Source organism: Anguilla rostrata, chromosome 4 (assembly GCF_018555375.3).
Source record: "Anguilla rostrata isolate EN2019 chromosome 4, ASM1855537v3, whole genome shotgun sequence".
Taxonomy (NCBI): domain Eukaryota; kingdom Metazoa; phylum Chordata; class Actinopteri; order Anguilliformes; family Anguillidae; genus Anguilla; species Anguilla rostrata.
Genome location: NC_057936.1, coordinates 4,916,812 through 4,944,483, shown reverse-complemented (window position 1 = coordinate 4,944,483; position 27,672 = coordinate 4,916,812). Strand labels below are relative to the sequence as shown.

General features: G+C 44.1%; 2 protein-coding genes across 3 annotated transcripts in view; both read left to right on the top strand.

Annotated features, from left to right (window-relative positions):
- Window positions 1–12,344, top strand: part of anos1b (anosmin 1b) — a 57,731-nt gene extending 45,387 nt beyond the window's left edge. The window contains exons 8-14 of the mRNA XM_064330197.1: window positions 1,241–1,376; window positions 3,997–4,158; window positions 5,667–5,761; window positions 7,429–7,597; window positions 8,133–8,362; window positions 10,668–10,819; window positions 11,282–12,344. Of these exons, the coding sequence (XP_064186267.1) occupies window positions 1,241–1,376; window positions 3,997–4,158; window positions 5,667–5,761; window positions 7,429–7,597; window positions 8,133–8,362; window positions 10,668–10,808 (933 nt within the window). The 3' untranslated portion in view covers window positions 10,809–10,819; window positions 11,282–12,344. The remainder of the gene's footprint in view (window positions 1–1,240; window positions 1,377–3,996; window positions 4,159–5,666; window positions 5,762–7,428; window positions 7,598–8,132; window positions 8,363–10,667; window positions 10,820–11,281) is intronic.
- A 277-nt stretch (window positions 12,345–12,621) lies between these two features.
- senp5 (SUMO specific peptidase 5) lies at window positions 12,622–21,397 on the top strand. Of its 2 annotated transcripts, XM_064330195.1 has the most exons (10): window positions 12,622–12,779; window positions 13,439–14,918; window positions 15,212–15,317; window positions 16,001–16,148; window positions 16,470–16,517; window positions 16,880–16,957; window positions 17,639–17,776; window positions 18,424–18,507; window positions 18,992–19,042; window positions 19,248–21,397. In XM_064330195.1, the coding sequence occupies exons 2-10, from the start codon at window positions 13,457–13,459 to the stop codon at window positions 19,356–19,358; spliced, it is 2,226 nt and encodes a 741-aa protein (XP_064186265.1). In that variant the 5' UTR covers window positions 12,622–12,779; window positions 13,439–13,456; the 3' UTR covers window positions 19,359–21,397. The 2 variants fall into 2 exon arrangements, with proteins under 2 accessions (XP_064186265.1, XP_064186266.1); XM_064330196.1 differs by lacking the exon at window positions 12,622–12,779 and having other exon boundaries at window positions 12,793–14,918.
- Window positions 21,398–27,672: the final 6,275 nt, after the last annotated feature.

Here is a 27,672-nt window from a genome sequence, read left to right as displayed (position 1 = left end):
ATTTTTCATATAACAGACAATTTTACATTGAGTTCTTTGTTAAATGGACTACTGAGCTATGTCTGTACATTAAGTGTAATTGAATGAGCTGGCCTTAGATTGAGGGTCTTTTTCGTGTAGTGTCTCGATACTGTCAATCATATTATACATTTATTTTGAAAATAAAAAAACATTTTACGTATGTTAGTCATAATAATAAAAAGTGAACATATAAACTTGTGAAAAATGGAGTATCAAATGATTTAAGCGGACCCAAACATATAAGGCCCTTTGAGTGTGGTCCGTTGGGCTGTTAAAATATCGGCCTAAAATGCGTGCTGGTTTTGGTTTCAACCACTTACCTTAGTTTCAGTTTTCTGACAGCTCTATAAACTAGGCCGTTTCTCTCCCCTACTTGAGAGTAAATCTTTAGGATACACTTGCAGTCTGTGACTCAAGCTGGTGCTTATACAAATGTCATGCCAAGATACGACTGAGCTAATTAAATCATTAAGAGCAGAAGTTGGCACAAAATCCTGAAACGGATCAGCCCTGGTTGTGCACCCCCTGCTCTGTGGGGACACACAGAGGAGCGTTTTGGAACCCTTTCTTCTGAAAGAGCATCCTCCTCCCCCATAGCAGTCTCACCTTGGGTACTAATTCAGATGTGAGGTAATGGTAATGGCTTCAGGTTGTATGTTTATGGTTTCATTTTTCTCATCTTTGTTATGGATGGACAGACTGTATATTTTTACGAATGGTTCTTTGGGTCTTGCTTAGCATAGTAAACTTGCACTGGTGCTTTAGAGCATCTGTACTCACTGGTCTGGGACTGTCGCTTGGCCAGGTTTAGTACTGTTTAATCGGCTGAGTGAACTTATGTTTCAAATCCATTGTGAGTCGCTCTGGATTAGAGCCTCTGCTAAATGACTATCCCAGCATGCATTGGGGCGAGAGGCAGGAATGCACCCGGGACAGGTTGCCAAGCCAATGCCTCAGTGATAAATACTCTTTATATCTTTCTAAACATCTCTGTACGTGTTGTCTTTTTCCCCCCGCTGTGTTCCCCTTTTGGTGTGTTAATGCTGCGCAAGTCCTCTCACCTTTAACATCCTCCAGGTGTTGCTGTAAAGTAGTGCCATCGACTCTGAACGCCATGTCACTGATGAAGGCAACATGCCAGAGCACGCTAAACCTGTTAGCCTCCTCCGAACTCTGGGCGCGGACCTTTTCCTTAATCGTTGTTCCGCTTGTCCTCCAGGTTGCCGGGGAGACGGAGCTGCAGGGACTGAGGCCGGGCATGGCGTACCTTGTGCAGGTGCAAGCGGTGGCCTACTGGGGTCAGAAACGACTGAAGAGCAGCAGAGCTCAGCTCAGCTTCACCACGGCAACCGCAGGTACTGTACCGCCTCCTCTTCATCCCCAAAGCAGGCGATCCCCCCTCACTACAGAACAGGATTAACCTTTATATTCAAAATGGACCTTTTTAACAGCAGTGAAAACACCCTAAATTAAATTTCTCCAGCATGAAATTTGATGACCCCTACCGTTAGAAAAGGTAGAAGTGAAAAGCTTGAACATTGCCCTTTCTTCGTATTTTTATAAAAGTGGTACACCATTAGGGAACAAGGATTGTCTTATGTGTCTTATTTATCCCTGCAGTTATGAAATGGAAAAATCATGATCAAAGTTGAACTATTTCAACAACAACAACAAAAAGATTAGGATGCGTGTTTTGTATTGAAAACAAAATGGTGACTGAAGCAATGCAGTCTCTTGACAGTGAAGTGCGAAAATTAAGGGTTTAAAATTCAATGAAGAGGCTTTATTACGGGGGGTCCAGTAAGGGGAGGGTGGGGGCTCCAATTTTGACCCTATAGACACGGAGTGTATGCATAATATGAAGATAGCATCAGGGTTAAACCAGTCTGTGCTGAGACTGCAGAACATTATATGAACATATAATGACTAGAACAGAGTCTCTAGCATCTACACACATGCACACACACACACCTGTAAGTTGTTGGCAGTGTACTGTAATGGTTAGGGAACTGGGCCTGTAGTTCAGAGGTTGCAGGTTTGATTCCCAGGTGTGACATTGCCGCTGTAACCCTTGAGCAAAGGCACTCGAGCTGAATCGCTTTCAGGAAATATCCAGCTGTGTAAATGGATTGTATGTGAGGAATATACGCCGCTGTGGGTGAGAGTGTCTTGCTAAATCCCTGAACGGTAAGTGATGTAAATGCGATGTTCCTGAATTATTCTAACTATATCATTTGTTCTTCTACTGTTCCTGTTAGCTTTCACCTCAGCTTTAACCCGTTCGACCCATTTTATTTGCTGTCTACTACTTTACACTAGGCCGGCCAGTGGAGGATGGGCTCCCCCTGTATAGAAGGGTTCCTCTCGAGATTTCTTCCCATTGGGGAATTTTTTCTCGCCACCGTTTGAGGGTTTTCTCCCCACTGGGAGTTTTTTCTTTACATTACAGTATGTAACTGCTATTTGGGGGTTCAGGCCTGGTGTTTGCTCCATTTGCTCTTTTTTTGCTCTGTCTCTTGCCTTGCTGCTCTGCGAAGTGTCTTTGTGACAGTTCTCTGTAAAAAAGTGCTGTACAAATAGAATTGAATTGAAAGAATAGAAGTGAATTGAATTTGGTTCTGCGTAGTCGTGAGAAGGAAGTGGGAGCGGGTATTTGAGGTACAACCCTCTCCGTTCGGGCCGTCAGGACAGGGAGCCACGTTCGCGCCAGTTCCGAATCTGGCACCTCCCTCGGCGAGGTCGTGTTTTTTTTTTTTTTGGGAGCCTGAAAATAATTAGCCCCCTCTTTTGGGCAGCAAGTGCCCGGGCCGTATGGCTGCCCTCGATCAGCCCTTATCTGGCCCAGATTGAATCGGACGGGTCACTAGAGGGGAGGTGTCGGGGGACAGCCCAATTTACCCCTATACCTACCCGAAACCCCCCCCCCTACCCCCTTCCCGAGAGACTGCAGTTAGCTTGCTGTTCACCCTCAACCAGACATGTTATATGATTTGTGGTGGGCAGGAGAGAGAGAGAGAGAGGGGGGGGCTGTTCTGTTGTTGTTGTTTCTGGTTTTAACTATGCTGCATGTGCCCCGGACTAATTTGAGTCCAAACCAGTTCCAGACATGCAGACCCACACCTCTCTGAGCGCTGAAGGTAAAATCAGCACGCCCTCTACAGGCCGCAGATAGCGTCTCACTCAAAAGGGCTAATTATCAAACCGCATTAGAAATGAACTGATTTTTTTATCTGAATAAACTAAGTTTCATATACGTAGTTTTGCAATATGGATTCTTTTTTGTTTTGTTTTTATTGGTTGCGCCTGGTTTGTTCTCTTGCAGTTAACGCTGTTTCTAGAGTGGCGGGTTTCATAAAAGGATCTTGGGTTGCTAGCCGTGTTGCTGCATTGTATTCATTCGGTTTTCATGTTACTCTAAGGTGCAAAAAGAGCCAGTGCTGCTTGTGTGACAGGTCAGGCTAAAAAAAAAATTTAAAAAGCTTTATGGAAACACATTTGCTCCCCATTGTAGACAAACAGGAACACTGTGGCCAATCCAGGACCCTACTAGAGGTGCATAAAGCACAGGCACTTCCTGATTGGCCTCAGGGACTGTTGGATTCTGATATATATATATATATATATATATATCAGAATCCATCTACTTCTTCCTCAGGGGGAGATTCTTTGTAAAAAATCAGGATGGCCTGTAGCCAGTAGGAAGGAGTTGCTTATGCCAGCAGTGCCTGTGGCCAATCAGGAAGGAGTTTAATTATGCTAGCAGTGCCTGTGACCAATCAGGAAGGAGTTGCTTATGCCAGCAGTGCCTGTGGCCAATCAGGAAGGAGTTTAATTATGCTAGCAGTGCCTGTGACCAATCAGGAAGGAGTTGCTTATGCCAGCAGTGCCTGTGGCCAATCGGGAAGGACTTTAATTGTGCCAGCAGTGTCTGTGGCCAATCAGGTGACACCTGTGCCTTCTTCTCACCTGTGACAGGGCCGCCTGGAGTGTCCGATCCTGGCGCCGTCATGGAGGTGGTGTCCAACGAGCTTCCCTCCTCCCGCCCCGCTCAACCCCCACTTCGGCTGGAGGCCGCCTCCCCCCACTTCCACAACAGCCAGCTCCAGGTCAAGGTTTTCTGGAAGAAGCACCTTCAAGGCGAGTCTCAGCCCTTTGAAGCTGTGAGGTCACAGACACATGATTGGAATGTTCTCAAACTGGACATTCCAGCGACGATGTAACAATCACTATGTCTTTATATTGGTTTATTTAGTGCTGTTTGTAAACAGGTTGTCACATAACACTTCACTGTGGAAATCTTCCAGGGGGCAATTTTTTCCAAAAAACAACCAAAAAAAAAACAACTGAAAAATGCACTAACTGAGCCAATCCATGTAACTGGACTCCCCTGAGAATACAGTGACAGAGTGAGTCTGGCCAGCTATGTCTGCCGTTAGCAGGAATGGTGCTGATCACTAGTCTGTCCAATCACGACTGAACACAGAGCACGCTGTCTTCCCTCCTTTCATATTCTTCTTCTTCTTCTTCTTCTTCTTCTTCTTCTTCTTCTTCTTCTTCTTCTTCTTCTTCTTCTCCTCCTCCTCCTCCTCCTCTTTTTGATTTATTCAGAGATGGTAGCAGATAGAGATAGGATGAAATCTCACACAGTGCCATGGCTGATAGGGACTTAAGCTCCACCCACATAGCTTGTCCAGAGTAAAGTCTGGCAGTTTAAGAGGCTCTTGAGTTTTTAAGCATCCCCCAGGGGGGGGTCTTCAGTCTGTTTTTCACACAGGACTTCAGCACAGAGATGTGCGGGGAGGGGCTGTGGATGGTAGCTTCCCTTTGCATTAGCAAATGAACCCCCCCCCACCCCCCCCTTTACGGACCACCCCCCGCAAACTCCTACTCCCAGCCCAGATGTGCCTCATTACAGACGAGCCTCCACAGATCAGAGCCACGCATCGCCGTAAATCCTGGGGGACGGGGGGGGGGGGTCCATCGGGCCCGTGCTGACAGCCGCGATCTCCGCGGCACGTATGAGCTACGCATACCGCCATCGCGCTCTGAAGAGAAATGGCACGCAGAAATCTCCAGCTACAAGCGCTGGCGCACGGACGGCCGCTAAGCATTTTAATAAATTAACACACGCGGATAAAAAAATCTAAAATAAATAAAATACCGCGTAAAAAGCCATTTCCCAAAATACCCTGGTGGGATCGCGTCTGAACCGCAGAGGAGCGCGAGCGCATGAGCGCTGATTTACCGCTATCTCTCTGAGAAGCGCCGAGAGAAGCCATGAGAACGCTTTTAATAATGTCAGAATGCGTTATGGATAGAAAGCAGATGTTCCCGGGGAAGAGTTCTGCGGGACTAAGACAACCTGGAACTCTGCGGGAGATGTATTTAGTTGAAAGATGTGGCGTTGCTTGGATACGGGACAAGGGGGGCGGGGGCAGGGCTCCAAAAACAGTCAAACTGCACGCAATCAAAATCTGCCAGAAACTGCTAATTAAATGTGTAACTTCTATCATGGAAAATATTCACATTTAATTAGCAGTTTCTGACAGATTTAGATTGTGTTTAACTGTTTTTTAACGGTTATATTTCTTTTCATTACGACTTTCATTTTTAATTGGTTATTTTTCTCTTTTTTATCTGAACAGACACCCTGAAAGACTCTGCTGGGTACCTGCTAAGATGGCGTCCTGTGGTCTGCGCCAACAATGTCACGAAGACTGAGACAACAGCCACAGTGCAGGTAGAGTCACAAAGACTGAGACAACAGCCACAGTGCAGGTAGAGTCACAAAGACTGAGACAACAGCCACAGTGCAGGTAGAGTCACAAAGACTGAGACAACAGCCACAGTGCAGGTAGAGTCACAAAGACTGAGACAACAGCCACAGTGCAGGTAGAGTCACAAAGACTGAGACAACAGCCACAGTACAGGTAGAGTCACTAAGACTGAGACATCAGCCACAGTGCAGGTAGAGTCACGAAGACTGAGACAACAGCCACAGTGCAGGTAGAGTCACAAAGACTGAGACAACAGCCACAGTGCAGGTAGAGTCACAAAGACTGAGACAACAGCCACAGTGCAGGTAGAGTCACGAAGACTGAGACACCAGCCACAGTGGCGGTAGAGTCACAAGGACAGCCACAGTACAGGTAGCGCTGATTCTTTTAGCCTGCCACGTACACATATTTGTGTAGTCCAGGAATCCACAGAGAAAATCACACCGGAATGTTCTGATTTCCAAGCAGTGCAGTCTGAAATTTTTTTTTTCAAGGGTTGTAACTACATCATGTTTCTGCAATGTATACTTTATTAAAAGCGGTAAAAAAATGTGCTTGAAAATTGACTTGTGCGTGGGGATTCCAGTGATCGTGGTCTCCAGTTGTGTGTAAGAGTGGATTTAGTGGGACGGACCCTACCGTAACTGTGGGAATGTGAGCTTGGCTGTTGTTTTTAACGGCAGTTTGGATTTGAACTTAGCCAGGGGCCGGGAGGAAACGGTAGATTGTTTAATAAACGTAGGAATGTGCTCTTATTGAGCGCGTTTTACAGCAGAAAGAGATGCGTCAGAGGGAGTTGCGTGGCATATTTCAGAAGGGGGGGGGGGGGGGGTCATTGTGTATTCGGTAAAAAATTCCCCAAAAAAGGGGAAGCGCCTTTAACCGCAAGCTTTACGATGTGGGGTGACAAACCGAGCGTGATGATCACAGGTGTCTAAGCCTGAGATAAGTCCTCTCAGTGTGGTGATGCTGTGGGTTTAAAATCACCCGAGTCTTACTTTTTTTAAACCCCTCCAAGTGTGTACCCAGCTCCTGCTGATGTGTAGGGAGATATAGTGTTCAAATCAACAGCCAGACAGCTGCTGTAACACTATCTTAATACCGGGAACGAGAAATGGAGATGTTGGAAATGATGTTTTCGCTGACTGCCTATCGGTTGTGAAACGTGAAGCCGTCGTTTGGTGAGCGAGCGCCACCCTACCAGACAAAAGCCTGTTTTTGTTCCCGGTCCATTTTTTTTTTACAAAAACTGTGAAATGCGTAATTTTGACAGGAAGGCGGCTATCGCAGCCAAAAGCGCGCGGCGATTCCAGCGACTGCTTGTCATTGGCTGGCTGTGTGTCAGCTTGAGTGTGTGTAGCCTGCCTGCGTATGACAGGAACTAAGTCTGCTGTCCCATTTTCCACTCCTCTGGATGAGTCTAGCTAAGCTTCTCAGATCCTCTCTCCTTCACTTTGGTTATCCTCGTCTGTTTTTGCGTTCGTTGCTCTTCAATTGTTTGCTTTAACTTTATCTTTAATCTCATTGCTTTTTTCATCTTTTCTCCACCGTTTTTCTCCCTTGTGGTTAATCTTCTCGTTCTGTGTGTTTGATCCCCATCCCACCCCCCCCCCTTCTTTCTCCCCCTTAGGGAACCCACTTTGTCATCACAGGGCTGCTGTTTGCCTGCAAGTACAGGGTTGCCGTGGCGCCCTTGGCCGGACAGGCTCGGGGGTCAGAGGTCGTGACCTCCGTGACGACCCCGCAGTGCTCCTCTCTGAAAGGCAGGGGGCTGAAGTCCGCGTCCTGCGCCCCAGAAGGTAAGGGGATCGCGGCTGAATCCCGCGCGCGGGGGTGTGACCAATGCCCCCGCCCCGCCCCCCACGTGTGTGTGTAACCCCCCTGACATCACAGCTCATTATGAGCAGTGGAATTTACTCTCTCCCTCAGTCCCTGCAGCGCACTGACCGCTGTGATTGACAGCTCGGTAGCCGACAAGGAAAGGAGCATCTCAATCAGTCACACAACTGTTTAGTCAACCCGTGCTCACCATAGATCAGTACTCAGCTATACTCTGTTGGTTCTGTTGATGACCATGTTCACAGTATAACAATACTGAGCCAAACTCTGTTGGATCTGTTGATGACCATGCTCACAACAGAACAATACTGAGCCATACTCTGCTCTGTTGATGACCACATTCACAATACTCAGCTCATTATACTCATTATACTCATTATATTTAAAATGTCCACATATTTATACTCTATTGCTGTATATTACATTTCCATAAGTGGTTAGAACACAGTACCTAATCCAACATGTGGATCACTTGTTCTTTTTCCCCTGTCCCAGGGCGCCACCCGCTGGCCAGGAAGGCGCAACTGCGTCCGGAGAGGCTGACGGTGGCCTTTCGCACGGTGAACGGGACGCTGCGGGGGGAGTTCAGCTGGCAGGTGTCCCGGGTCGTCCCAGGACAGAGCCCCATCGCCGGGTTCCAGTTCTCCTGGGCGCAGGTGTCCGGCGTTAGGGGCGTCGCCGCGGTCTCGGACACGCTCATCTCCCAGACCCAGATTCTGGCCCCGGTATGGCCCGTCCCGCGGCAAGCGCACGCGACCGGCCTTTATCCGGCAGAGCTGTGCTAATGCACGCTTTGCTGCTGTACTAGTGCATGCTTTACAGCTGTACTAGTGCATGCTTTATAGCTGTGCTAATGCATGCTTTGCAGCTATACTAATGCATGCTTTGCAGCTATACTAATGCATGCTTTGCTGCTATACTAATGCATGCTTTGCTGCTATACTAATGCATGCTTTACAGCTGTACTAATGCATGCTTTACAGCTGTACTAATGCACGCTTTGCTGCTATACTAATGCACGCTTTACAGCTGTGCTGATGCACGCTTTACAGCTGTACTAATGCAGGCTTTACAGCTGTGCTAATGCATGCTTTGCTGCTATACTAATGCATGCTTTACAGCTGTACTAATGCACGCTTTACAGCTGTACTATTGCACGCTTTACAGCTGTGCTAATGCACGCTTTACAGCTGTACTAATGCACGCTTTACAGCTGTGCTAATGCACGCTTTACAGCTGTACTAATGCACGCTTTACAGCTGTACTAATGCAGGCTTTACAGCTGTACTAATGCACGCTTTACAGCTGTGCTAATGCACGCTTTACGGCTGTACTAATGCAGGCTTTACAGCTGTGCTAATACATGCTTTGCTGCTATACTAATGCATGCTTTACAGCTGTACTAATGCATAGTTTGCAGCTGTACTAATGCACGCTTTACAGCTGTGCTAATGCATGCTTTGCTGCTATACTAATGCATGCTTTACAGCTGTGCTAATGCATGCTTTGCTGCTATACTGATGCATGCTTTACAGCTGTACTAATGCATAGTTTGCAGCTGTACTAATGCAGTTTGCAGTGGTACTAAAGCATGTTTTGCAGCTATACTAATGCATGCTTTGCAGCTATACTAATGCACGCTTTGCAGCTGTATTAATGCATGCTTTGCAGCTGTACTAATGCATGCTTTACAGCTGTGCTAATGCAGTTTGTGGCTGTACTACTACATGCTTTGCAGCTGTACTAATGCACAGTATGCAGCTGTACTAATGCACGCTTTGCAGCTATACTAATGCATGCTTTACAGCTGTGCTTATGCAGTTTGTGGCTGTACTAATGCATGCTTTGCAACTGTAGTAATGCACTGTTTGCAGCTGTACTAATGCATGATTTGCAGCTATACTAATGCATTATTTGCAGCTGTGCTAACGCCTGATTTGCAGCAGGACTAATTAACTGGTGACCCTGGTGCCCGCCATAAACATACTCCTGCGCCTATGTTCATTAATAAGAAAAAAAGTATTAATAAGTCCGGTGTGTGAACAATTGTGAGTTTAGCAGTCCAAAATGTCATGTGTCCAGGTATGTTTAGTGTCATATACCTTCCAGTACTAATAGAATAATGATTAATAGTTATGCAAATTAAAATACGCTTTCATACCTATATACATACAGTCCATACCTGAATAAAATCAAGAAAGATACATTACTCCTCTAGTCTAACCTTGGTTTTTATTTCACCAACATACTGACATTACATGTTTTATTAGGGTATGATAAATAATATGTGGAAAATGTTTGGTCCAGGTATATCATTTTAAAACTGTATGTAGAAAATGAAGAATGCTGGTTTGCACAGCGACATTTAAAAGGGAGCCCTCAGCCGTGTTTAATACATTCAACATGTTTGGAAGCCAATTCCATTTCAATTCAGCAAGTTCAGGAAATTGGCAAAAAAAAAAGGAAAAAATTCATGGACTGAAAAAATGCCCATAATGTGCTGTGAGGAAATTATATCAATTAATGAGATTCAGAATTCCATTACATTCATTTGGCAGATGCTTTTATCCAAAGCGATGTACAATAAGTGCATTCCAGAACATTCCTTGAATTGGCCTGGATCTGAAATGGAATTGATCCCCAGTGACTGCGTGTAAATAAATCTCAATGTTTGCCATGTCTGGCAACACCAGAGGAAAACATTTCCGCTGTATTTGAACGATAAAGTTCTGCTGTGTTGACCCAGACCCCCCTGCTTCTCGCCTAAAATGACAAAGCAGTTTCAACTCGTCTTTATCAGCAGTTGCAAAAGTTGACCCTTTGAAGAGTAGGTTTTTTTATTGGAATGTTTGTTTTTTCTTTTTCAAAATTTTAAATCAGCGTTCTAGAACTCCATTGCTTTCAGATTACCAGCAATGATTGTTACAGCATCATTAGAATGTTCTGTTAAGAACATTCTAATCACGCGTTTGTGACCTCACACCTTAAAGGGTCGAACATGTCTGTGTTTTCTCTCTCTCTCTGCTACAGAACCAGCTTTCCCTCACAGTGGACCACCTGCAGCCAGAGAGTGTGTACAAGGTGCAGGTCCAGGCACTGACAGCAGGGGGCAGCGGTCCCTCTGTGGTCAGGACGCTGCACACGCCCCAGCTCAACGGCACACTGCTATGAGCTAAAGCAGTGTAGGTACACCCTGCTCCCCAAACTGCCAGCCAGTCTGTCTGCGCTGCATTTAGCTATGATTAACTCATATAAGAAAAGAGGAGCGCTTGTCTGTAGATACTAAGTCTAACATAATGTTGTATCCAAAATTAAGAGGACATGAGAAAAAAGAAGAGAACACACCAATATTAAGAATGAGGCTTCACTAGTTCAGAACAGGATCGTAAGCATCGCATACATATATCACTTCCTCATCTCCTGCTCGTTCGTGTAACATCCTCCGTAACTATCCCTTCAACTACTGTCAGGTAATACAGTAACAGTCTGTCAATATAGCCCCCTAGTGGTAAGGGGATGTAAGGTCAGTCAGTAACATTTACAACAGTACAGGTTAGTAGTGAACAGTTGAGATGAGAGTGGCAGACACATCTTTTGGAATTTTCTTTTACTAAATACTTTGCTTTCTCTTTTTTTTTTTTTAGGCATTTGCATCTGTGTTTCGTCTGCAGCTACTCCCCACAAAACCCATTTCAACAATAAGATCTGTTTAAAAAAGGACTGTAATTGAAACAATGATTGTAATTAAGCCAATGTGTATCATCTTACGAATATCAACATTGCATGATATTAATGAACAAATAATAATATGTTTTAAAATTATAAAACATAGTTTATAAATTCTGTCAATTTATTGTATTTTAAATATTTTGAAAGTTTAATTTTGTATCACATAGTCTTTTTTACATCTGTAAAAATATATAGCACTGTTGTATGTAGTAGTATCATTATATGTTCTTTTGGTCAGTGTTATAAGTGCAAATGAGCTATGCTTCATTGAAATATGAAATACATTTTATCAGTTTTCTTTAAAGAATATCCACCTAAAGCTATTATTTTCATTACAAATATGATCCTCTTTCTGTGTGTGTGTTTTTTATTTTTGCTTTATGAAGACACGACTCCATAAATTATTTAAAAATAATTCAGACAGCCAGCAGCCAGTCCAGGACTGAGTTTGAATTCACCTGTAAAATGTTCCTTCCGTGCATCTCCGCTGGTTTATTTATTGTGTTGTAATTAAAACATGTAATAAATGTGTAATAAACGTACGGTGTTTCCACATCACAGTGGGTATGAGTGGAAGCAAGGTCTAGGACTGGGCAGAAGTGGGTGGGCTTTCTTTCATATTTCTGTGCAACACAGAACTAAACTGCAAGGAGGAGGGAATCACAGACAAGTTCATAACACTGGATTAAAGCCGTGTGAGATATTGCACTCCATGAAGTCATACTCAACGCTGTGATAATGGTGACAAAATAAAACTCTCTACAGTACAATCAGTGAGTCTGACCCAGACCAGAACCATTTGTCAATGACCCATTGCTTTGGCAAACCTGTGCAGATTCATTTGACATGAATTGTCTTCTTGTTCATGTTTTTATTGTATAATAGCATTCTTTTTTTTGTAAATATTGTATTTGCCTATGTGTATACTATTGTGCATCATCATTACTATGAATAAAGTCAAAATAAACTGAAACACAACAGTCTGTCTTTTTTAAACAATATTGGGACCAGTGAGACACATTCCAAAGGTAAAGAAATAAATGTCATTTAAAAAAATTGTTATCTTTACTTAACAGTCAAAATATAGTGTGATAAATTGCAGATATGATTGACTTTCAAAAAGAGCATTATGAATGCTGTTTCAGGCACTTCGACACACGAACGGGTTCATGGGGAAATGCGTACAAGAAGGGTCATGTTAGTAAAGGGTCTTGTTGGAACAAATGTTATTTACACATCCACCCACTAGAGGGTGACACCTGAAGTTTAGAATGGTTGTGACGTCTTTTCAACGCGACATGGCGGTTTGATGGTTAGACAAATCGACGTAGTTCTCGTCAGACGGATTGTTTGGACACAACAGACTGTTGAATATCGTGGTTCACGTTTGTTTGCAATTATGGCAGGGTTTTGGTAATGTATCTGAATCATTTTGTCCTCGTTTTCATCGCGTTAGAGGATACATTGCAACACCTACTTACGGATTTTGGTCTCCGTTTCTATAACAAGCTTATAGAAACGCGTAGCTAGCTATAGCTAGCTAGTTAGCTAGCTAGTCCAAGTCTTATCCAACTGAACTCCTGAAAGTTGGTTCCTTTTTTATGTGTAATCGCAGTCCCGCATTTGCATTTCATATAAATGTCTTAGTTACCACATAACATGTGATTAAATGAGCGGTATGATTGCTTTGTTTTCTTTGGTGTTTTTGATAATTTGTTTCGCAAGTTAGCCTTCATATAACGATAGCCAAACTGGTGGGTTTTAGCTGGCTGCCTTAGACTGGTCTCAATGGTAGAATTTGAATAATTCAGAAAACGGTCGGCTAGACGTCTTGGTTGGCTACCGACACCATCATCGGTTTGAATGCATGCAGTTTACTTGCTAACTAGAACTAGGGGATACCATTGCAGCTACTGAACACTGGATAGCTACCTACCCCTGGTTTTAATGGCGGTATCGAAGTACAGGTGTTCATTACAGCGCAAAATTGACCGTTTGGGACCGTGTTGGAAAATAATTGTAAGCGCGTGAATGTATTCCTAAATTGTTTCCGTTTGACCGCTTGTCCTCAGCTCTCTCCCTGGATCATAATGTACCATCGCCATCCTCAGCGATCAGTGAATGTTACGACTCTTGCCGTTCCTCCTTGTACCTGTCCCGGGGTAAGCGTCCGGGAACGTCGCTACAAACGCAGCCCACCTCACTGTCGCGAGAGGCGAAGCATCACAACCGCAGCGCTTAGAATCTTGCGCGAGAGGACAGCGCTGCAGTTGGAGGTCAAATATACGAGTAAGAAGAGGACAAAGGCCCGTCGCAAGCCTCGGAGGTCCACTCACCTGCTGATTCCCTTTAAGTGTGGGGCCCGGGTTTCGAGACATTGGACTGTCAGCCACCAGCTTGCATATTCCAACCCCAGAGAGAACGGGGACTCCACTGGGCCTGTATGCACACCAGAGTCATACAGGTCTCTGCCTCAGAAAACTACTGTAAAAGCCACTGGACTGCCGACTGACAGCAATACACTCTGTGACCCTCCAGCAGGGGGGGCAGCTGGTAATCGGAATAAGCTGAGAAAAAAAGGACCTTCCGCTCCCAGGCAGCACCCCGAACTGAGGAAGAGGTCGGGGCCTGGCGAGAACAAGTCGGCGGAGTTCTCTCTCCCGTTGATGCGGTGTTCGCCCGGCGTCCAGCAGCGGTGCCGAGTCGGGAAGCCCCACAGCGGGAGTCTCGGGAAGGAGAGGAAGGCCAAGAGGTTTTCCCGGATCTCCACCCTCAGGGGCCGGAGGCTGCGAGCGGGCGTGCTGGGATACCTGTGCGGCCTGAGCGCGGAGACCAAAGAGCTGATCAGGGAGGTCCATGGGGAGCACCTGCTGAGACTGAAGCACAGGAGCCAAAAGGGGGAGGAGAGGAGGGATGGGGTAGGGCTGGCCCGGGGAACCATGGTGCACGACGGCTCTGGACCCCGAACGCCCGCGGCGGTGGTGGCGGCGGCGGGGGGACATGGGCGCGCCTCCGGCCGCAAGCGGACGCCCAAGGCCTGCGACTGCTGCGGGCCCAACTGCAGGCCCCCCCCGCCCAAGGCCCCGGCCCCGGCCCACGGGACGCCGGGGAGGAGGGGCCGCAGGAAGAAGCTCCCGGAGGCAGAGCCACCGACGATGCAGGACACGCCCCCGACGGCCGACGACTCCGCCCCCCTCAACGGCGCCAGCGACCCGCCGCACGGCGTGGACATGGAAGTGTCGCCGCCGGCGACGGAGGGGGCGGCGTCGGGGGAAGTGCCCGTTTCGGAAGCGCCCGTTTTGGAAGCGCTCGAATTGGAGGTGCCCGAATTGGAGGTGCCCGTGCTGGAGTCCCCCGAATTGGACGTGCCCGCGGTGGAGTCGCCCGAATCGGAGGTTTCGGAGTCCTGCCGCAGCCAGCGCGCCAACCCACTCCTGGACCATCGCTATTGCAAGACCGAGGATGGGGACTCTGCCACAGAGGAGGAGGCGGCTAAAAACCAACTACTGACCACAGAAGTCAACACCGAGGACCTAACAGAACTTATTCATGGTACTTTTAAAGACATTTTTAGTGTTATTCAGTCATAGGTATAAAACTGTATTGGAAATATTTTAACCGTGTTAACAACAGTGACAGTTCCTGTAGGTTATTTACAATTTTTTAACAATTTGTCAGTTTTCATCATTGAAAACGATACACTCTTAGCTGTGATTGCTTCTTTTGGATAAAAACATTTTTTCAGGCGTCCAAAGAGTTAATTTGTTTGAAACATGTATTTGACCCACATCTGCAGAAATGGTGTCCCTTATGTTTCCGTTATTGCTGTTCACCTTTTTTCCTAGAATTCCTGGAGCACTTCTATGGGAAATATGGGAGTTTCATCCCACTTAGTGAGACTGATGTTCTTGAGCACCTTAACAAGAAGTTGAACTCTGACCTCACCGACAGGTAAGCATTCACAGGTCATCGTGTGGGGCTTCATTTAAACTGTCTGTCTGTCTGTCTAGCTGTCTGTATGTCAGGGGCTGCCAGATTTGGCTCATCACAGTTTGAATGCATCAGGTGTAAATAACATGCATTTTGGTGGTAAGCTAAGTTTTGCTGGAATAAGTCTGGTGCATTTTCTTGCCTTCTTATCGACGCGGTGACCTTCACATCGAGTCATTTTGGAGGCACAGAATTACCCACAGGTGCCCAACGTTGTGAATGTCACTACACTGATCGTCATGGCAACCTTTAAACCACCTCGTTTTGTGGTGACACGTTCAGAAACAAGCAACTGGCGAAACTAACTCTTGATGGTCCTCCTCTGTACGTCAAAACTCATGCTCGTTCATTTAACGGACGCTATTCGCCAGAGTGACTTACAGTGCGAGAGAGAGAGCAGGTGCGTTCACGTGAGTCATGTGATCAAAAGGGATAACCGACCTGGAGAAGGACACTCCCAGACCCGAACGTAACTTAAAGCGCTAAAATATCAGTTAGCAAAACCAACCTGGAACCACAACGGTGTCGTAAAAACGCATGTAACAGCCTGACCAGGTGCCTCTGTACCTGTGAGTTTGCACCTGCGTTTCACCTTTTCTCTTCTCCTCTCCCCCCCTCCCCTCCCCTTCCCCTTCCGACGTCAGGAAGACCTTCATCTTCTCAGAAGTGACGAAGTACCGGGCCGGATTAGCCTGTGCTCCTATGCACTATTTCAAAGTGGCCTACAACAAGCACACGCTGACCCTGGAGGACCTCTCCACCCTGGACGACCAAAACTGGGTCAATGACCAGGTGGGCCTTCTGGAATGCCGATCACATGACACATGTGCGTGTGACAGCCAATCAGAAACAGACATCAGTTTTTTTTCCCCCCATTACATTACATTACATTTATTTGACAGGCGGTTTTATCCAAAGCAACGTACGGTAAGTGTATAACGTATCATTTTTTCCCTCTTTGCATTATCAGTAGTTTGATAATCCAGTGACAACTTTACATAGAACATTCAAAGGTTATTGTAATTTTTTTGTTGTTGCAAATGTATGTATGTATGTATGTACAGAAATGTATGTCCAGGTTATGTAAATGTTGTTCTTGTGAATTTCTTTCAGGTGATAAATATGTATGGTGAATTAATTGTGGAGGCTGCTAACCAGAAGGTAAGAGAAAAAGTCTGCGGGGAAATAGCCATCAACTTGGACTAATACTAGTCATTTTTTAACACTGATTTGAAAAATAAAGTGATTTGGCCCTGATTATACAATCAGTATCTATAGCATAAACCACTGGTCCTTTTTGAGCTTAAGGTTAGCTTGAGGCCTGGGTAGTATTGTAGTATACTGGTTAGGGAACTGTGCTTGGAGCACATAGGTTGAAGGTTCATTGTATCCTTCAGTGAGGTACCAGTTCCCTGGATCCATTCTGCGAATGTCCAGCCGTATGAAAGGATTGCACGTAATAAAGGAGGAGAAGAAATGTGCGAATGTGACTGAACGCGCATCCCTCCTTTGTCCTTCTGCAGGTTCATTTCTTCAACAGCTTCTTCCACAGGCAGCTTGTAGCCAAAGGATATGAAGGAGTAAAGAGGTGGACCAAAAAGGTGAGCTCATTTCTCACAAGGCAGGCGGCTCGGCTCCAGGCTAGACCAGTCAGTTCAGGAAGTCGGCTGAAATTCTTGCTCAGGGATTGGATAAAATGCCCGTGATGTTTCATGAGGATTTTTTCCCAGTTGATCAACCCCTTTGAAGAGTAGGATTTTTTTTTCGGAATCTTTCTTTTTCCTGCCCCCCAAAATCCTGTCAGCGTTCTAGAACTCCCATTGATTAGCGGTAGTGATTGTGACATCAGCATTAGAGTGTTCAGTTAAGAACATTCTAATCATGTATTTGTGACCTCACACCTTGAAGGGTTAAATTCTTGTTCATTTCCTGAATTGACTAAATGGGAATGGAATTGAAATCCAGTTATTTCTCGCCTGTAACCAGAAGCGACTAAAAGATTCTAGAATACTTATTGGACATGGTCTATGAATTATTTCAGAGTTGTTAGGATAAGGTGGTTCTTTTTTATTAAAATAATGGATTCTTTTATTAATGAAAATGCCTTTGGAAATGATGAAATGATCCCTCAGCTCTTCCTTATAGTTGGGGAAGTGGGCAGTGGGTGGAGTTGTTGAGAGCACAGCGGTGACGTGAACGAGGTCTAACCAAGCGCTACTTCCAAGCGCTGACCCCGCTGCGGGTTTTATTGACCCTGTCCCCCCCTACGTTGGGGCCTGCAGGTTGACCTTTTCACCAAAAGCCTGCTGCTCATTCCCATTCACCTGGAGATCCACTGGTCTCTGATCACCGTGGACGTCACCAACCAGAACATCCACTTCTACGACTCCCAGGGCATCATGTTCAAGTACGCTGTGGAGGTAAGAACAAAAAACAAAAAAAAGCCTGTGGCCCCACATCCCATAATGCACTATGATAGTGTGATCCCCTTTTGCGATGTATGGAATCCTTGTGACCTGTTTTCAATTAGATTTTATTTATACATGAGAAAAAGGACGGAGTGTAGCACAGTGGGTAAGGAACTGGACTTGTAACCGAAAGGTCGCAGGTTCGATTCCCGGGTAGGACACTGCCGTTGTACCCTTGAGCAAGGTACTTAACCGAAATTGCTTCAGTATATATCCAGCTGTATAAATGGATACAATGTAAAATGCTATATAAAAAAGTTGTGTAAGTCGCTCTGGATAAGAGCGTCTGCTAAATGCCTGTAATGTAAAAAATGTGTGGGGGTAAAGTGTTGAAATGGCTTAAAAATACGAACAGAATCTGCAAGCGAGGAGGCGAGATCCTCCACAGAGCTTTCCCCCTGGTGCGCGGCTGAAGATGAGTGTTCGGAAAGATTACTGTGCTACGCTACCGTTAATAAATGCATTAAAAAGTGAATGTCCCTCATTAAGAAGCATGGGGTTGAATCAGTAAAGCAGGCTAATAATGTCCATGGCTTTTTTTGGGGTTTTTATTTATTTATTTATTTATTTTTTATTTAAATTCCTGTCTGTCTTGACAGAACATCTTAAAGTACATTCTGGCTGAAGCGAAAGATAAGAAACACACAGCGTACCAGAAAGGCTGGAAGATGATTGTAAACAAGGTAAGGGGGTGTAATGAAAGGGGCCTTTTCCCCCCAGTGTCCATTTTATATTAAAGTGAATCTTTTGTGGTCATTCACCCGTAGCTTTACAATTAAAGCCTCTCAAATGTTTACTGCTTGTCACAAGATCAGCGGTGTAATGTAATGATGAGTAAAACACATTCAGGCTTGTTCCTCAGAGGTTGGATGTTTAAATCCAGGCCCATTGTACTTAACCTGAATTTCTTCAGTAAATGTTTGTAACATAATGATGTTGAGAACAACAACATGATGATGAGAACAGGCCCTTCAGCCCAACAGTGCTAGCCATTTTCCTGACTAAATTAGTGCTCTGAATATCTACAGACTAGTAAATGTTCAGTTTGGTAAATGAATTAAAACATGTAAAAATGTGAGCTGTGTAAGTTGTTTCAGATTTTTTTTTTTTAAAGAGCTAAATGGCATAATCCATGTGTAATGTTTTGGCTCTCGTCGTCTTTTCCAGAGTATTCCACAACAGAAGAACGACAGTGACTGTGGGGTGTTTGTTTTAGAGGTAAGAAATAAGTTGAAAGTAGTTTGTCTGCAGTGTGGCGTGTAGCTGTGCCCCAGGTGTCTTATCGCTGCTCTGGCCTTCTCTCTCACACTCTCTCTCCCTCTCTCACTCCCTCTCCCTCTCTCCCTCTCTCCCTCCCTCTCCCTCTCTCCCTCCCTCCCTCTCTCACTGCCTCTCTCCCCCTCCCTCTCTCTCTCTCTCTCAGTACTGTAAGTGCCTGGCGCTGAAGCAGCCACTGCAGTTCACACAGGAGGACATGCCCAAAGTACGGAAGAGGATCTACAAGGAGCTCTGCGAGTGCAAACTCAAAGGCTGAGGCGGGCCTCCGTTAAGCCCCCCCCCCCCAACCAAGCCCCGCCCCCCGGACTCTATTCCCCTTTTTACCAAACCGGAAGGAACAAGCTAGAACTCTCTGGACGGAAGGTGAAACGGGGTGACTGTGGACGCTTGCAGGACTTCCGTGCGTTGGGAGACGACCGGAACGGTGATGGGACAATGGCCAACTTCGCCCCCCCCCGCCCCAACCCCCACCTCCATTCCTCTCTGCCCCGACGCACCTGGGTGCCCCGGCGCAGGTGTGTTTGTGTGTGTGTGTGCGCGTGTGTGTGTGTGTGAGTGTGTGTCAGGTACACACCAGTGGAAAAAACCGAAACGGAACATTTGTCCCCACGGTGAAACTTGTGCAGTTACCTCACGTTCGGCTGCCGACTGGTTTCTACGGCGACCCGCGGGCAGTTCCGTTGTCGTCGCGCCAGTACGACCGCTTTTTTCGGACGACCGACTTCAGATGGCAGCTGTGCACCGGCGACGCCGAGCTGCTCGCGTCGATAGCTGAACACGACGCCCGCGTCGATACTGAACACGACGCCCGCGTCGATACTGAACACGGCGCCCGCGTCGATAGCTGAACACGGCGCCCGCGTCGATAGCTGAACACGGCGCCCGCGTCGATAGCTGAACACGCACTGCTTCACAGCCGCTCAAACCACATGTAGGCTTTATCATGTGTTCTGAAAAAAAATATATATACTTGAAAGTTCTATGTTTTATAAAATATTGAAGTTTGGCCTGTAGGGTAGATAGAGAGCAAAGGATGCTGGTAACGGTAAGCTTTTAATTGAATGTACTTGGCTTAGACTGAACTTAATTTCATCAAGAGAGGTAAAAGGTACATCATAGCAGGTAAAGGCTGTTTGGCTATGGACCACTTGTTGTGACTGTTAACAGTGGGATGCAATCAAAAATGTGTTCTTACGAAATATTTTTTTGTTACACCACTTAGATGTGTACGTTTTATTTAAAATTTTTGAACATGTAATTTGCTAAAACTACTTTTTTTTGTTAATTGGTAATTTTTTTTTAAAAACTACTATTTAAAGGTGGCCATTTGCATTTGTGAAACCACCTGTGTGTGGAGCCTACTGTAATTTAGTGTTTAAAACACCATAACACATTACCGATGTTTAGCTTTGGGTCCAGTCACACAAAGCATTTTCCAATGTGTGCGAAAGGAACTACACACATGCTTTCACATACTAACGACCAACAAATGGGCTCTACTTGCTTTTAGGATCTTTTTTTTTTGTTGTCAGGCCGATTGTGTAATATAGCTTACCTGCTGTCAAAATAAGTATTTTCTTTGATGTTCACATGACTGTTGAGTAGACGCATGGCTGCAGCCCATGTACGGACTTAATTTCCATCTTGTTCCAACGCAAAATGTATTCGAAAGGTTACATTTTTTTATTTTTATTTTTATTTTTTAGATGTGTTACTGTTTAGGAAAAGCTGGCATTTGTTACAGTTGGTGGCCTTACTCTCGTTTTTAAATTTGTAGAAGGTTTGAGACTGAACGGGGGTACGGGGCGGAGGGTAAGGGTATCTGTTGACTCCCCGTTTTAAAGCTGGTTGTTTAAGGCGCATTCCGCAGCCCGGTCTTCAGCCTGCGAGTGCGTTCGGTCGGCCGGGGTGAGGGAGTCACTCCGACAGTTGTAAAAGTTACTTGAAATGTAACAATAAAAAAACCTCACCTATGAAAAGTCCTCCTGCCAGCCTGCTTTGGGTGTCAGAAATGCTGATATATTTCAGCAACCCGGGAGTCCCTTTCAACAAGAATAAAAAAAGTAACACAACTCCTGAGATTTAAAAATGGAATATTTTATTCATACTGATGCTTTAATACATCTACCACAAATTTATATTTGGAGTTGAGGTTATATTGAGGTTCAGAGAGAAAACATGCAGGGCGAACACACCAGACTATCTGACTGAAATCCCATCAAAACGCAAGTTGGAAAAATAACTTTGAATCTGAATTATGAAATAAAATTCATAAGGAATAAGCATTTAAACCGACGCATTGCCTCATCCTTCTTTGATATTAAATGTCTGAATGTGTTTAGTTAAGTCTATCTGCCAATGAAACTTTCAGATCATCATTTTCTAAACTTTTGTCCTCGAAATCTTGTGGCTGCTGTGGGTGGCCTGTCCCGTTGAGCCTGCCGTTCCCCTTCTGTTTTTAAGTACGTGAATTGGGCCCTGTGGTCTGGGACCGAACCCCGATCGAGCTGACTGTGGCTGGTAACCCTGGCAGGACATTACATTACAGGCATTTGGCAGACGCTCTTATCCAGAGAGATGTACAACAAAGTGTATAACCATAACCAGGAACAAGTATGACGAAAACCCCTAGAGAGAAGTACCGGTCCAAGTGCAGGGAACAACCGCATAGTTCAACTTGGACCCTGAAAGTTAAACTGATTAATACTAACAACGAGAACGGCAACAATGCAGTCTATGGAAAAAATACAAGTAGTAGTTAAGACAGTTAATGCACCGAAGTCACCTACGAAACAGCTGCCTAGTTACAACCCTAAGCTTACAGTCATTTACAGGGGGGTAGGGAGGGATGGGGAGAGGTGCAGCCTGAAGAGGTGAGTCTTCAGTCGTCGTTTGAAATGGGTCAGTGTCTCAGCTGTTCTGACCTCCATGGGGAGGTCATTCCACCATCGTGGGGCCAGAACAGACAGGAGACGTGTTCTGGAAGTGCAGGTACAAAGAGGGGGAGGTGCTAGGCGTCCTGAGGTAGCAGAACGGAGGGATCTGGCTGGCATGTAGGGTTTGAATATCTTGTGGAGGTATGCTGGGGCTGATCCCTTGACTGCCTGGTATGCTAGGACCAATGTTTTAAATTTGATGCGAATGACAATCAACCCCCCCCCCCCCAGCTAACACAAAGCGTTCCCACAACGCTGCCGCAATGTAGTGGCAACGTTATCACGCTGAGAAAACGTTCCGGTGATGCTGCGAGAACGTTTTTGTGTCGGCTGGGGATCAGGGTCACGGTCACGGTCACGATCAGGGCGGGGTGAGTCGGCAGGAATCCACCGCTGATCCTTCTGCGCCTTAAAAGGTCCTCCTCTGACTCAGCCCTGCACTGCGGTGCGCAGTGTAGTATAATGGGTAAGAAACTAGTCTTGTAATCTAAGGGTCGCAGGTTCGATTCCCTGGTTAGGACACTGCCGTTGTACCCTTGAGCTAAAGGTACGTAACCTGCATTGCTTCAGTATATATCCAGCTGTATAAATGGATACAAATTAAAAAATAAAAAAAAATTTTTTAAGTCTGCTCTGCTAAATGACAGTAATGTAATGGTGCGATAAGTGGTGCTTGACCTTGCCTGCTACAGAGGGGAACACGTGCTTGTCTGCACTATCCTAAACTGACGGCAGAGGGTCTAGTTATGACCGCTTAATATTTGGGATTCCAAACTGGGAGAGAAATGGGGGAGATGCCAAAATAAATTTAAAAAACTGGTGTTTTTAAGAATATGAAATACTTCAGCGCATAATGGATTGAAGCCACAAGGGATGGGTTTTCAACTGGAACTACTCTTACGCATCCAACTACATTTTTTTTGGGGAAGGCATTTTCGGACGACTACAGAAGCCAAGTTATACCAAAAGGTCACAGGAGAACCCAAATTTACCCTCAACCTAGGAGATGGAAAATTCCGGCTAATATTTCTGAAGGCCCTCTGGTGCTCTTTGGAGCTGTTCCAGTTTTCCATATCCACCCCGAGCGGGGCTATAATCTTGCCTATATTCGTCTCAGCAAAATGCTATAGACTTTTGTCCAAATAGTGAAAAAAAATGGGAAGATATCATGCAAAATGAGCGACAAGAACTTGCCCGAATCACTTCCCAAGCTCCAAAACAAAACACTGATTTTAATTCATGGCTAAAGCTTTCAAACCATAACCTTAACTCCAACCACAATTCTAACTCTATGTCTATCACTTGGATCCATCTTCAATTAGTGATTTTTCTATTAAGACGAATGAAAAACACTTTAAATAACACCAATAAAAGAAATACAAGGCAATGTGTTTAAAGGAATGTATTATGAAATACAGCATGTATTTCACAGAATATATAAGGCTATATAGTCTTATGTCCAAAAAGTGAAAAAAGTTTTTGGATCATTCTCAATAAAAGCCTAACACTTACCCCAAACCTTTCCCAAGCTCCAAAGGATAACCATAATTTAAATTCTTTTTAAAAAATTATGGTTATGGGGAAAAAAAGAAAAAAAATCATAACAGAAAAGCTGTGCCAGCTTTTATATATATATATACTGACTGACATTACTGACTGAATAGTACATGAATTGATGTCACACACGTGGTCTGTGGGCAAACATCTCTCACCTATCACTTTCCTGTCATGTTTCTTTATTATCTGTTATTTTTCATTCTAATCACTTTCTGATTGTATTTTCTATTCTTGTGGTAATTTTGCCTAAACTAAGTGTGCAAGCCTTTTTCTTCATTCACATTTGTGGGAAACACATGTTTTTAGATGAATAAATCTTTAACGGCCATTTTCTTAAAATAATATATTGTGCCATACGCTGGACACTTTCTCTCAACTTTCACAATAGGTAGAGCTACATAATTTTAAATATTGCTTGTGAAATGTTATCTGGACTTTGTCAGAAGCTTTTTTTGATATGTTTTGTCATTTTTATTTTATGTGGCATTTTATCTGTAAAAATAGGCCAAAAACTGATTTTTTTAAAGCATGTAAATATTGTTTTTAGAATAATTAATTAAAAAACAATATTTTGACAAATGGCTCTGGCAAGTTCTAGTCACTGAGTTATTAATGACATTAAAACAAAAAGAAATTCTGAATCCAGCTGTTGAGGTCAAAAAGTGTCTTAAATAATATGCAAATTAGTGCATATTTAATGAGATATTAACTCATTTGCATATTTTAAAAATAAAAAAATGAAAAGTCATAATACAAAAAAGTCTTGTATTTGTGTTTATTCAACTGGTAAAATTTCTTTTTTTTTTCTTTCCATATTCAAGTTGGTTTCCCATCCAGGTTTCACTCAAAGTCGTGAAGGTAATTTCCAGCGATCCAGGAAAAGTCCACATTCGTGTAACATTTCTGGAAGTCATGGGCAGATTTCAGCCACTCCTGTGTGGGATTCATCATGAAATGATGCTGAAAATACATCGGGTGGATAAAGATTAGGATAAATCTGAGGATAAATAAAGTTTGGTGAACATTCATGGTAATGGTGTTGGCTATACCACATGTTATTAAAGCTGTGGTCTAATGAAGTGTACACTATTATATGGATGTACACTTGTTTTGTGGTAAATGGAAACATTCAGAATATTAGGACATTTTAATTAATTGTAAATGAAAGCACTAAGGCCACTACAGCTTTATTTTCAATATAGACTCCTCACAAAAGTTAAGAGGTAATCTTAGATATTGTACATATTAGATATTCTACAAATTTGATATTATACAAATTTGAACTTGCCTCTTAATGTTGGCCATTTTCACATAAACAAGACAATCAGAGATTGCAATATTGTCCCCTGCCAAAATAATATCAATCTTCAACCTCAATACTGCGTATCAAGTAACAATTATAATCATCCATCAAGGAAGCATGCTTAAATGTCTGACCAAAAACTTTAAACGCAAAACTTTAATGCGCCGAAAAAGCATTAATTTTAATTTTGTTCCCACATTTTTGCGATAATGTCAATCTTCAACTTCTATACATCCTACCTAATAACTGCTTATAATCATGTCTAATTGTCCAACCAAAAACTATTTCCGGACGCACGGACGAACAGACGCCCGGTGTTCCTAAGTCCAATAAACCAAATCAGGAAAAAAAATGGGTCCAATCATTACTTGGAAATAATCACTGGGGCTGCACTCATGATCTGAGTTGGGTCATGACATGACATTGAGTTGTTCATTGTGTGATTATGAATAGACAGCGGGGGAGCACAAAACTCAGCATCCCTACAATCTGTTGTTTGGGTGACAATGGACATTTCTATGTTGTGCCATGGCCTGACCTAGGTCATGAGTGTAGCCCCAGTGATAATGTGTCCTGAAGGCACACAAGCAAATATTTGAATGGTTTTCAGCATCCCTGACCCAAGATCAGATAAGCTAATGCCATCACTTTTCGTCCGGCGACCCTCGTCGTCGTCAGTGACGTTAGCAGCTAGATCTGAATCCCTGATAACTTTCCTGCTCTACCAGATAAATCAGGCCAATATTTCCAGACGTTTTCATGGAAATTTCGACCAAATCGCTCTAAGGCCCAAACGAGCCCGAAACTGCGATTTTGGTTGCTTTTGGACATTTAGGTATTACATTTAATTAAGTATTAAAACACTTTCATAATTGCACATGCAGCAGCTTTTACGGTGATATCTAAAGCCCCCAAGGAGGGCCATTTTAGGCCCCCAAAACAAATATCAAAATTTTACTTAGATATACGAATAGGGACAATAGTTAAGCATAATATGCCATTAGCCCACTTTTCATCTGACTTTGTGCATTTCAGGTATATTGCACGTTTTCGCTGTAGATTCCAAAAAATTGACATTTTGGATCTTTGCCAAGTAGGAAAACAAAGTTGGAAACAGTTTCATGAAGTCTGAAATCAAAAAACGTTGCAAATGGGGTCGAAATCTGTCCAATTTGGGACAAAAAGTGCGAAAGTCATTTTTAGGGTAATTTGAGGAGCTGTCCAGAACTTGTTAAAATTTAACTGCTTTAGAATGTCGGGAAATTTTTGCTGTTGGGAGTCCAAAAATGGAAAGCTTGGCCAAATTGGAAACTGAAATGCCAAAAAAGTCTTAACGACACAAATGGGGTTGAAATTTTGTTTTTCATGTCAAAGTAGCCTACCCAAAATCAAATGACTGCCAAAATTAAAATTGCACGATGCAAGGTTTTATAATCTCTGATTGCTCTTGTTGGTAATCAGACGCCTTACAGAAGACTTTCAAACATTTGAATTTTAGATGTTTGACTCGTGAACCCCAGTACACGTATTTCAAAATAAAGATGGGACCCACGACTTTTGGTGCATTTATGAAAAAATTGGCCCCACGATTTCAAGTACAATATTTTGAGATATTCCCGATGTTGTGAGTAGTTCAGTAGCATAAATTAGGCCTAAACCTTGAAAGATACTTCACATATGACCTAAACAGGCATTTATAGCGATGCAACGGCACTCTTTTGGAACAAAGATACCACCCTAAAGATTCAATATGCTAGACCTAAAACAATTTGGGTACTAGCACTTCCACTAATCATGCCGTAATGTTAATTTACTTTGAATGTTATTGGCCACCGGATATAGTCTGGTTTCAAAAAGTTAACGTTGTCCATTGGGTACCCCACATTTATGATTCTAGGCCATCTGGGTACCTGGTAGGGTTTCTGGGTCTTGTCATGGATGACCAGGAAGATGACTCCCTTCTGCATCCCAAACTGACACTTGTTATCGACCTTGAAGCTGTTCAGCTTGGAGAAGTCACTCTGGATGTAGACTGGTAGAATGCAGCCTCCTTTCATTCTGTAGGGAAAAAGAGGAAGTTATTATACATGTACAGTGTACTACTGATTCTATTGAGGAAATCGAGCAAGAAAACGTGAATGCCTTTACATTGCCGTCACCTATTGAATGGCTGCAAAACCAACATGGCCGAAGTTCTTGTCTCTGCCACGGATGAACACATCTACTCAACAAGAGCAGCACTGAACTAACGGTTACAGCAAATATTTCGAGCTAACCAGCGTGCCCCATTTATCAAGAATAACCCCCAGTCCACACTAACACTCACTTGTACGTACACTCATGGTAGAACCCCCAGTCCCCACTACCACTCACTTGTATGTACACTCGTGGTAGAACCCCCAGTCCCCACTAACACTCACTTGTATGTACACTCGTTGTAGGACTGGCTCTTGTCGCCGCCGAATCCGAGAAAGGAGCCTTGTTTCCACTCTACCTTCTTGACTCCGTCCAACCTGACGAAGGTCAGTTTTTGTCCCTTTAACATGGACATCGCGACCTGCAAAGATCAAGAAAACGAGACATCCGGAACGGGGAAGATCAAACGAGGGTAGGCTTAGTGAATGCACTTATGAAACGGACTTCCCGACTTGGGTTGTCAGAATTACGATAAGACAATTAATTATCCTATATTTGGATTAACCTTAGGTCAAACTGATTAAGTGGCTTCAATCAGTGAAATAACGCCTCTATTGTACATTTGATTTGGGCCAAAG